The following is a 12,199-nucleotide window of genomic DNA, read 5'->3' on the forward strand; positions in this document are numbered from 1 at the left end:
AGGTAAGTTGATATGTATAACTTTTAAATTTTTTTTTATGGATATATGGATGGGGACGTGACAAATGGTATCAGAGCCCAGTTTCAACACTGTGGCCTCAGGTAGAACATATCCAGTATGCAGAAGCGTACACCAAGCAATTCATGCAGGCTAACAATGTACTTAACTGTGTTCTGTTTATTTGAACTGATATACAGAATTGCAACAATCAACAGTTAAAACCAGAAAGGAGACAAAATGCAAGAACCCGGCAGTAACCCTCAAGAGAATGCAGAACTGTGGGTGCAATTGGATGCAGAGTCACGGAGTACTAACCTTGCAATCCTGGAAGCTGTCCGGGAATTGAAAAATGAAATGGCACGGTTGCGAGAGGACAACGCACGTCTGACAGTTGAACAGGAAAAGATTCTGAAGAGCCTGTCAGACAGGCAAAACCCACCCCTGTCCAACCCCAGTGCAGAACAGCAAAGGGTAACAGAAGAACAAAATCATCAAATGGAACCTGAAAATTCCGAAGATAAGGAGGATCACTCTGATAATGCACCTCAACAGCAAACATCAAAACGTCAGAAAGTGGAATTGCAGGGAGAATTCCGAAAGATTAAACCTCCACATTTTGATGGTGAGCAGGAGGAAGCTGCTGAAGCCTGGTTGATCAATATGAACAAGTATTTTCAGTTGTATGAGTACGACCACAACCTGAAAGCAAGATTGGCAATCTTCCAGTTACAAGGCAAGGCAACCTTGTGGTGGGAGGAAATCAAGATAGTCAAAGGGGTCAGCGAACGAACTATTACATGGGAAAAGTTCCAGAAGTATTTCAAGGAGAGGTACCTGACAGAGCGCTTCTATGATGAGAAGGCAAGAGAATTTCACGACTTAAGACTGGGACAACAGACCATGGACGAGTTCATTAATCGTTTTACCTCGCTGCTACGTTATGTACCTTACATCAAGGAGGAAAAGGCCAAGGTTCAGAGGTTTGTGAGCAGCCTACCTTCCTACATAAGGGAAAGGAATGAATTCAATAATCCTAGAACCATGGAAGAAGCCATCCGTAAGGCGAGAATCTGTTACCAGCAGAGTAAACAGAAGGGGGACACTTCCAGCAAGAGATGGAATGAGAAAAGAAGTGGTCGGGTGGTTGGAAGCAGCAAAGGAAGTCGTAGCAGTGGGAATAAGAGTACTGGTAAAGGACTAAGCAGCAGACCTGCTGCAAGGAACGCGCCCCGGTCCATACCAATGAGCGAATCTAAGGCAAATGAGCAGTCTATTAGATCAGATGGTGAGGGGATGACCAGACCACCAGTGCAATGCGGGGGTTGTGGAGGACCCCACTATGTTAAAAACTGCCCACAGAGGAAAGGAACAGACCAAATATCTCAGATACATGAGGCATCAATGGTTGGGGACGTGGCACGTAGTGTGCCCAGAATCAATGCGGCGCTGGAGGACCGTCAAGCGGAGTACCAGCCATCTATGATTGAATTCGAAGGTAAAATCTCAAACCTGTCCTTAGCTGTTCTTATAGACCCAGGGGCTACCTTAAGTTATATTAGTCCGAATATAGTAGAACAGTGTAAACTGCAAGCTGAAAAATTCAAAAATCCGTGGCTGGTCCAACTAGCTACAGGAGCCAAGAGACGAGTCTTGGCCAAGGTAAATAATTGTGCCTTAACCTTAGCAGGGCAGCCAATAGTGGCAGATTTGAATGTATTACCGTTGGGCTCCTATGATATTTTGATTGGGATGGACTGGTTGGAGAAACACTGGTCCTTGGTGAACTGCAAGACCAAGACCATATATTATAAGGATGACCTGGGAGATCAGCAGGAATTGCAAGGAATCAGACACCCTGTGCAGATTCGACCTATTACAGCTACCCAGTTAGCTAAGTGCATCAAGAAGAAATGCCAAATCTACGCTATCCAGGTGGGATACGCAAATCGGAAAGACACAAATGCCATGCTGGGTAACATTCCAATAGTGAAGGAGTTTGCAGATGTTTTTCCCGAGGAAGTGCCAGGATTACCACCAAAACGGAATGTGGATTTCACTATTGAGCTAATTCCAGGGGCAGCACCTGTATCACGGGCTAACAGAATTAAAGATGCATCTACAAGAACTGTTAGATAAAAATTACATCCGTCCCAGCGTGTCGCCTTGGGGAGCCCCAGTGCTGTTCGTCAAAAAGAAAGATGGAACTTTACGGATGTGCTTTGATTATCGCCAGCTAAATAAGCTTACAATCAAAAACAAATATCCTTTGCCTAGAATCGACGAGCTCTTTGATCAGGTGAAGGGGGCAACGGTATTTTCAAAAATTGATCTGCGATCTGGTTACCATCAGATCAGAATAAAAGAGGAAGATATCGCTAAGACCGCCTTCAGAACGCGGTATGGGCACTATGAGTTCGTGGTGCTACCTTTTGGGCTGACAAATGCACCTGCCACTTTTGTGTGTTTGATGAACAGTGTGTTTCAGCGATTTTTAGACAAATTTGTGCTGATATTCATAGATGACATTCTGATTTACAGCAAATCAAGGAAGGAACATGAGGAACACCTTAGATTGGTGTTGCAAACTTTGCGGGAACATCAATTATATGCAAAGTTCAGAAAATGTGATTTTTACAAGGAGGAGATACAATATTTGGGCCACGTGATCACCAAAGAGGGCATCGCAGTGGATCCTGAGAAGATTAGAACTATAATGGAGTGGCCTATACCAAAGGACGTGGCAGACATTAGGTCCTTTATGGGGTTAGCAGGGTATTATAGAAGATTTGTCGAAGGCTTTTCGAGAGTAGCATACCCAATCACCTCTTTGCAAAAGAAAGGAAGAATATTTAAGTGGACCTCAGAGTGCCAAAAAAGCTTTGAGCAGCTCAAGCACTTACTTACTACTGCACCTATATTAAGTATCACTGATCCTAACAAGGATTATGTAGTCTGCACGGACGCAAGCAAAGAAGGTGTGGGAGGAGTGCTGATGCAGGAAGGAAGAGTCATTGCTTATGAATCTAGAAAGTTGAAAGAGCATGAGCAGAAATACTCTGCTTACGACATGGAGCTGGCTGCTGTCATTCATGCCCTGAAAATGTGGCGACATTACCTTTTGGGCAGAAAATTTCTGTTATTAACAGACCACCACAGTTTAACGAACTACTTCAGTCAACCCACCTTGAATACAAGACAAGCTCGCTGGGCTGACTTCTTAAGTGGGTTCGACTTTGAAATTAAGCATCTAAAGGGTAAGGAGAACCGATTAGTGGATGCATTAAGTCGGAAGGTGCAATGCGTGTGCAGAATTTTAGTTAGTAAGTGGCAAAGTACCTTATTGGAAAAGATAAAAATAGCGGCTGAACAAGATGCTGTTTATCAGCACATCAAACAGAAATTACAGCAGCAATCTGATAAGGAATTACAACAAGGGTACAAACTAGATGATGCTGATATGTTGTGCTTTAATAATAAGCTGTATGTGCCCAATGAAGACAGCATTAAGAAGCTGATTTTGGATGAATTTCATACCAGCCATTATGCGGGACATCCGGGCTACCAGAAAATGGTTACCACACTCCGCAAAGAATACTACTGGCCAAAAATGAAGAAAGAAATAGCTGAGTATCTAGCACGCTGTCTAGAATGTCAGCAAATTAAGGCGGAACACATGCACCCAGCAGGGCTGTTACAACCTCTACCCATTCCAGAATGGAAGTGGGAGACTATCTCCATGGATTTTATAACGGGACTGCCCAAGACCAAGAAGCATAATGATTCCATTATGGTGGTAGTGGATAAGCTGAGTAAGGCAGCACACTTCATACCTGTGCAATCGACATATAAGGCTGTACAAATTGCCCATATTTTCATGCAGCATGTGTTCAAATTGCATGGGCTGCCGAAAGTGATTATCTCCGATCGGGATGTCAAGTTTACATCAACTTTTTGGAGGACATTGTTTGCGGAACTGGGAACACAGCTGAATTTTAGTACAGCTTATCATCCCCAAACAGATGGCCAAACAGAACGAGTAAATCAAGTTGTGGAAGACATGCTGAGAGCATGCGTTATGATGAAGCCAACTCAATGGGAGGACTATCTCCACTTAGTCGAATTCGCATACAACAATGGGTACCATTCCTCAACTCAGATGAGTCCTTTTGAGGTTATGTATGGGCGGAAGTGCCGCACACCCGCAAGCTGGGGTGGACCGGAAGACAGGTTGCGAATTGGTCCTGATATGTTACAGGAAATGGAGAATACAGTAAAAAGGGTGCGTACTAACTTGAAAGCCGCTCAGGACAGGCAGAAAAGTTTCGCTGATCAAAAAAGAAGATTTAAGGAATTCCAGGTTGGGGATCATGTATTTGTGAGGATCCAACCAAGAAGGAGTACCTTGCAGTGGAGCGGATGTGCCAAACTAGCACCTCGTTACTTTGGGCCTTTCCAGATCTTGGCCAAAGTAGGACCGGTCGCCTATCAACTTGCCCTACCAAACCATATTAGGATTCACAATGTGTTTCACGTATCCGTATTAAAGCAATACGTTTACGATCCTAAACATGTGATTCAATGGCAGAATGTGCGGGTAAGAAGTAATCTGGTTATTATGGATAAGCATTGTTTATAAACTGAAAAATAACTAAATCCGTTTCTGTTTGCAGGTCGAGCCGGAAGGCGAGGTTCTGGTCGAACCACTGACCATTCTCGACCGGAGAGAAGTGCAGCTGCGGAAACGAGTTATTTCCCAAGCTAAAGTGCAGTGGCAACACTATGGACCAGAGGAGGCCACTTGGGAAGATGAGGAACTCCTTAGAGAGGCTTATCCAAACCTGTTTACAGGAGATAGACATCGGGACGATGTCCAATCTCAGGAGGGGGAGATGTAATGACCCCAGGTTTATGTAAATTTGAAAGTTACTGTGGTAAAAGACTAATACAGTTGTTGTTATGTTTTAAACAAAACTGTGGCAAACAAATTTTGAGTGAATAATTTAATTTAAATATTTTCTTGGAATTGCTGGCAGCCTCTAAGAGGTGAATCTTAAAGAAAAGGATCAGTTGTGATAACTGATGGAACTACCCTCCAAAAGGGGGAAAAAGCCCTAACTGAGGCATTCTGTGCTGTTGGGACAGACAGAGGAAAAAGAAAACAAAAAAAAATCTTGCTCCAAGAAGAAGGAGAGCAGGGAGGTTAAGTCTGGTGAGGACCAGATAACCTGGCACAAGGAGTGCACTGTTCCTGTTGAGGGCTGGAGGCCTGCAGGATTGCTCGGGGGGAGAACTCCGTCTGAAGGATGGATCTCATTGGCTGGGAGGAGAGCAGAAATTAAGCTCAGGTGACCTTCTGTTTGAACAAAAACCATTCCTGACAGAGGAAATCAGGTACGGTTCCAAACTGGTAGTCCCTGATAGAAAAAAAAAAATGAAAATGCATTAAAGTTGCAGTAATTTGAATAGGAAAAGACGGTTGTTTTTCCTAGATACTGTTAAAAGAATGTACCTTGTGAACTTGAGGTAGAAAACTGTTAGTTAATGGACAGACGGGGATAATACCCGGGTCAAGTAAAGGTTACAGAGTTTGTGTAAGGCTGTATAGGAGTAGGTAGCCTGAGTCTGAGCACTGGTTACAAGTAACCGTCTCGATTCATTTCCATTAACAGAGTTCTTCCGTTCGACAGAAAAATAATTCATTTAGAACGTAACATCGCAGACCAAAAGACTGAATCCCGAGTCTAGATTTGGGAAAGATCATTAACATCCAGACTTAGCACTATGAGCTAAAAATCCGACTGCGGTTGGAAACAGTTTCGAATAATGGAGTAGTTAATAACAAAAACAGACATTAACCTGTGCAAAACTACTTAATGACTCTGTGTAGAGAGTATTCTTAAACGGGCGAACTTATAAAACAAAGAATAGTTATATTCTTCCAAATATTTACTATCGGGTCACGGTATTCACTGCACAAAAAGACTCCAACAAAGAACCTGTGACAAGGTCTTAACCATGCACTGGTGGAATACAAGCAAGTGAAAGAACTGTGTGATGTTGTACAGGCAAGAAAGTGGTGTTAAATGTACGTTACACATTGCATGTAGCCCAGAAAAAGAAGCATTTAAGCCAACCCGAGAACTGAAGTAAATAACTGTGAGAGATGATTTAATCATAGCAGAGAACCTGTGCATGCACACGGTGATGGGTATTATTCTTAGTATGGCCGAAAGGCGATGCATGCAAATAAAATTACAAACCCTCGTATGTAACACATGAACTGTGAAAAAAAAAAAAAAAAAAAACTATGCATGCAAATGTAAAATACAAACCCTCATATTAAACAGATGAACTGTAAAAAGTTATGCATGAAAGCTCGCGGGATTCCTTAAGGAAAGGGCTTGAGCGTTCAGACGCTGAACAGCCACCGAGACATATCATGTAGAATGATATTATGCAACCTTAGAAGTTGCAGAGAGCGTGAGCTGAAAACTGTCAACATAACCCAGTAACACCGAGGCGGAGGCCGCGTGTGAGCAAGTAATGCCATAGTAAAATATAACCCACATATCTATTTGCAAAATCGGCAACCAAAATGAAAATTCCATTAAAACACAGGAAATGCCCGAAGGCTTAATGTCTATGTACTGTTGCAAATACTAGCAGCTTCGACGGAGCACTGTCCAAATATAAATATATCATTACATTCAAAAGGGGGTCAAGCCCCATAAAACTAAGACGGGTTCTGATCTTAAACCCCAAATATTATATGGACCATACAATCAATATCAAGTTGTTACAGGACGGCCTGATAATTAATAGTAAAGATTGAACATACACGACAGAGCCGGAGGCTGTCTACAAGCGTAAATCTCGCAAGAGAGGATTCTCCGTCGTATGCAGCGAAGGCAGCTGTAAGGGTTTCCCACAGGGAATAACCGACAATGGAAGCAAGGAATCCGTGCTGAAACAATAAAGATTCATACCAAATTATATGTAACAGCTTTAGACTGAAACCTTTAATCACTATAAACCAGGGCAGGGTACGAAAAGTCATAACATACCTGTGTAATGCCAGTGAGATGCGCCGCTGGAGAGAATGCCATAGATCGATCTGCAGCGTAGCAGGTTGCAGCTATACAAACCCGACAAGGAAACTATGAGAAAACTGTAAGCGTTACCTCCGGGTTAACAAAACTTCAAAACTTAACCAAGGACTGTCAACTAAATTTACCTGCGAGGATTCGATGCTGAACAGGAAGACAAACCCTGGAGGGTTGCAGTCTGGAAGCACAAGGGAGTTGGTATCGAACCGTGGAAGGAACATCAAACCAGGTCCGCAAAGGCCGCGGCACCAAATGAAGACAATGACAAACTGAATTCACTTAAAAGTCTTAGTAAAACCCTTGACAATTTCCAACCCTCCGATCACCAAACTTGATCTGAGCCGTCGAAGTAAGGCGGGAGCCTGTGGCGATAAAACCAAAGTCTGCAATCCCAAAGCATCACGTGGCTGGTGAAACCAGGTCATGCCACCTGCCCTGGAAGTACTACCGCTTTTATGGTAGGATGAGTTGTCAACAGGCGCTGCGGCGGGACATCAAGTCCACACCATTAACCATTGGAAAATATCTCGAGCAGATTGTCATGGGTAGAGTAAATCCAAAGTATGGGATATATTAACTCTGTGATGTATGTATATAGAAAGGCAGATCGAATATGTATATCCGTAAACAGTTGTGCATATATACATTAAGACGCTCAGGCTTATGTATATGTTTAATAATTTCTCATGCTTATGTAAACGTTTTGATAATTGAAAAATAAAGGTAAAGTGCACTTGTAGGCATATAGATTGGCATGGTTATGGGTATAATGATTGGAAAGTCATATGAGCGTTATGTTTAGGTAAGTTGATATGTATAACTTTTAAATTTTTTTTTATGGATATATGGATGGGGACGTGACAAGGAGAGACCAAGTTCTCTTGAAAAGTTGGTGCCAAAAATTGCTGAAGTATGGAATGATGCTGCAAACAAATGATGGAGTGAAACCAAGATTCAATACAGCCTTTTATTTCTTGGTTTTCCATAATTGTCATTTCTTGAAGTTCATGAGTTTCTAATGTCTTATTGGTCTCGATGGCTTATTGATGTAAACTAGAAGAAACCTCATTTTCTTCCATAACTTCTACAATTTTTTGATTTGAAACATTCTCAATCTCAATATAAGTTTTCTACAATGGTGCATGTGAGATAGAATGGGTGGGAAGGGTAGGTAAATTTTGCAGTTCAACACTATAAGCATGTTGTACCAGTTTATTATGGTGAGGGTGTGGAATGAGTTGAGCAGGAAATTATGTAGGACATGAAGCATTTTTATGGTGTAGTTGATTGGGTCGTGTGGATGGTTTTGATAGGCAAGCAAGATGTTGTTGAAAAGTTGGAAAATAATATGGATGATGTGTTCGTGCTACAAGATGTGGGAGAGTATCCATGCAATCGTAAGATGAACCATGCCAAACTTGTATACAAGATTGGTAAGGGTTATATTGAGATTGACATGGTTTCTCTAACACAGAAGTATTCCATAATGGATTATGCAAGTAAGAAAATGGAGAGGAAGTGTTTTGAACCATACATGTAGGCCATGGTTTCCATGGTTTTGAAATTGTAGCAGCTTCCCCATCTCTTTGACATGCTACTTCCATCCTAGATAAGGAAGAGTGACTATCTATGGGATGTTCCTTTTGGAAATGAGGGAAAAATACTTCTTCAATTTCTTGATTTTTCTTAACCTGTAAAACATGCAATTGTGAATTTAGAGAGCTAATCAAATCATATTTAAGATTTTCAAATAAAACATTGATTTCAGCTCTTATGTCTCCTTTTCTTATAGTAGATTTGGAAAAGAAATAAGAAACTTCTCTAGAATTATTACTAGCCTTGGAGATTCCCCTTGAATACATTATGCATAATTCACAAACATCATCATATGATAACTAAAAAACATCACCTTTTCCTATTAGATTTAAGAGTTCTAAACATTCAGCTTTGATTCCTTTAAGAATGAGTGTTTTTAAGATCTCTTTTTCCAAATACTTATGCTTTGGTTTTTGAAGGTTGTATTGAAATTGCTCTACATAGTCCTCCAAGCTTTAATCTTCCCCTTGTATCATATTGAAAATTCCTTGCAATATTCTTGGTACTTCTTCAAGAATACATTCTTCATGTCCCCCCATGTTTGGATGCAGTTCCCACCAAGGCTCATGAACCATCGGAGAGCTTCTCCTTTTAGAGTAAGAGGGAACACTTTAAATATTTTATCATTGGTACAATAATCATATCCCTTACAAAGTACTTCAAACTCAAATAAGAATGTATCTGGATCTTCATTTTCCAAACCATGAAAATTTGGTAGATCAGATGGCAGAATTGTGTGCATTTGTGTCACTCCTCCTAGATCTTTGACAGGGAATTCAAAAGTTGCAATGTGAGCCATTTCTTACCATAATATAAGATGTTATTCATGTGATGTTGTGAGGCTCCTCCTTCAAATTTTCCTATTAATTGGTTAGTGAAATGGGTGGTGCTTACATCACCACTTGAGTGGAATCATGAGAATTTTTTCTTTTCAAAATTCTACCTCTAAAATTCCTACTTCTATCAATGCATGCTATATGACCTATGCCTGACTACTAAGGGTGGACTCAGCACTGGTTCCTCAGGATGCACACGTAGGTTCTTACCTTCCATCTTCAATATCCAGCTCTCATGAGGTCAGATATGCACCTACAACCAGATATTAGTGTGGTAGTGAAACTTGACTACCTCCTCAGCAACGGTGCCAAAATGTTGGGTAAAATTAATTGCTTAATAAATAAATAAAACAACTAATCACCTAGACATTAATTATCAACCCGAGGAGCATCCTTTTATTTCAAGGCAATCGGAAAAATATATGCATAACAATACCAATAGTTAACACTGGTTCTATATGATTGTGTTCTATACTATCAAGCTCATTCAATAAGAAATAAAATGTAATACTTGAATAATAAAACTAAAATTAAAAAGAAGAAAGTAAATGACAAGAAAAACAATTATGATAATCACACAACTTGAATCGTTGCTAAATTAAATAATACCTCGCTGAATTGGAAATTTAAGCTATTGCACTCAACAAAATTCAAATGTTAATTTAGAGCAACAAATCAAATGAAATCTAGAAGTTGCAGGAAATAACAAATATAGAAAATGCATAAACTTAGCAAATTACATGATTAAAATGGAAACTTACTTTAAAGAACAATGATTGAAATTCAAAGAAACAAGCACACAACTAAGCGACTGTAGATGTTCAAGGCAACACCTCATCCAAGGTAGTGGGCACAATTGCACAAGACTCAGTTCCACCTTGAGAAATAACTCAGATAATATTATAAATAATAGATGTAGAACTTAATGGATAACTTCCTTCATTAAAATATATGAGAGAAACAATTACAACATAATGAAGCTCTTATATTTGCCTCATATTCAACAATTATTTATCTCCCATCTCTCATCTCTTATATTTTCTCATACATCCTATCTAAGAACTGTCCATCTCCTATCTCCTAATTATCCTTCCATTATCCCCCCAATTATCCACCAATTATCCTCTAATTCTCTCCAATTATCCTTTAATTATCTCTTCTCTTTGATCTCTGTTTTCATTTAAATACCAGAGAGAAAAGGGAAGTTACAACAAAGCAGATTACAAAATGATTTCCATTACAATTTTGGTTTGTAAGAAACAAACTCATTAGCAAGATCATATCTAAAATATCTTTCCATCAACATTCAACAGGAACAAGTCAAATTTGGTATTGCAATTGGAAGGATTTGGAAAACGACCGTAACAACAAATTTGATAAAATCACCTTCGAAGAACATTGTGTTTATTTCAATCGAAACTGAATGTTGGAAAACTGCTCATAACAAAACTAATTTGGTTCGTTCTGAACAAAACCTATGTTTCAGATTTTTAGGTTTCTCCTTCATTTTTCAAAAACGTTCAATGAAAAACTAACTTCTTATTCCAGTGAATTTTATGTTGGAATATTTAGTTATGAGTTGGAGGTCAAATCTGTAATTTGGAAAAGATCTTGGAGGCTAAAATCGTGAGTGATGTTACAAAAAATTCATTAATAAACCATCATTGATAAAATCATGCATAATAATCATCAATTTATTAAAAATAAAGGAGAAGAAATAATATTTATCCATAAGAACATAAATAATTATAAAATGGAATTATATGATAAATTATGATAAATGATGTGATAAAGAAGGGTAGAAATGGATGAAATATGTGTTAACAAGTGATAATAATAATGACAAATTAGTAGCTTAACACCTGGTATCTAGATTTCCATGGTTCAGATTATGTACATGAATTTTTCTCACAAGACCTTTGTATGTACACGACCCTTCTTCACAGGAGCCACGTCTATTTTCTCAAACTTCACTTTTGTCATCCATCTATAACTGAAATTCTATTTCTTTTTCCGTATCATATGTAACATATGTTGATCTGGATTTAAACAGGACCGCAACAAATTATAGAGATAACCATAAACACAAATATGCAGCGGAAATAATACTTCATTTCATTAATGTAAAATACTGAGATATGCTTACAAACAAAAAATGGACATAAACAGCTAGGGTGATGGTAGCTTATCTATGAGAAGAGATGTGGTGGATACATGCCTCTGAACTGTGTTACAATGAGGCTCGAAGGCCTATTTATTGTTGAGAAACAATGGAAAACCCTTAACATCCCAAAACCTAACCCTAGAAGATGAAACACCAAATTGTGGGCCCCATTTGGGTAAATTGGTACACCAATTTCCTGGGTTCGTAACTTTGGCATACGATCTCCGTTTGATGCATACAATAGCTTGTTAGAAAGATTTGTCCAAGAACTACAACTTTGGGAAGAGCAACATCGGTCCATGGACCCATATTGCTCCCAGATTTCCAAAAAAATGTCGTTTACGGCCTCAAAACATCTCCGGAAGTTCAGGACCCGAAAAACTGCTAAAAATAGTAATTTGTGCTATAATTATGGAAACTAAAAAACTGAAAGAGATAGTTGTGGGGGTCCAAATGGGATAGGTGGGTGGCCACCAACATTGAGTTGTTCTGTAATC

General features: G+C 39.5%; 1 protein-coding gene across 1 annotated transcript; it reads left to right on the plus strand.

Annotated features, from left to right (window-relative positions):
- Window positions 1-237: 237 nt before the first annotated feature.
- On the plus strand, window positions 238-5,745 carry LOC149162163 (uncharacterized). Its single transcript, XM_089435112.1, has 8 exons — window positions 238-1,495; window positions 1,688-2,127; window positions 2,234-2,311; window positions 2,942-3,102; window positions 3,310-3,650; window positions 4,020-4,594; window positions 5,273-5,391; window positions 5,670-5,745. Exons 1-8 carry the CDS (start codon window positions 238-240, stop codon window positions 5,743-5,745), a joined length of 3,048 nt encoding a protein of 1,015 aa, XP_089291238.1.
- Window positions 5,746-12,199: the final 6,454 nt, after the last annotated feature.

Source organism: Pinus tabuliformis, chromosome 5_2, assembly GCF_031772625.1.
Source record: "Pinus tabuliformis cultivar Carrire ecotype Pingquan chromosome 5_2, CPIR1, whole genome shotgun sequence".
Taxonomy (NCBI): Eukaryota; Viridiplantae; Streptophyta; class Pinopsida; order Pinales; family Pinaceae; genus Pinus; species Pinus tabuliformis.

What these genes read in the sequence shown, in the direction of transcription:
- LOC149162163 (XM_089435112.1), top strand. Translation starts at nt 238, where the DNA reads ATGCAAGAACCCGGCAGTAACCCTCAAGAGAATGCAGAACTGTGGGTG. An exon ending in ATCTATGATTGAATTCGAAG is followed by an intron (nt 1,496 to 1,687) that starts GTAAAATCTCAA and finishes TAACCTTAGCAG; the next exon opens with GGCAGCCAATAGTGGCAGAT. An exon ending in AAGATGCATCTACAAGAACT is followed by an intron (nt 2,128 to 2,233) that starts GTTAGATAAAAA and finishes GATTATCGCCAG; the next exon opens with CTAAATAAGCTTACAATCAA.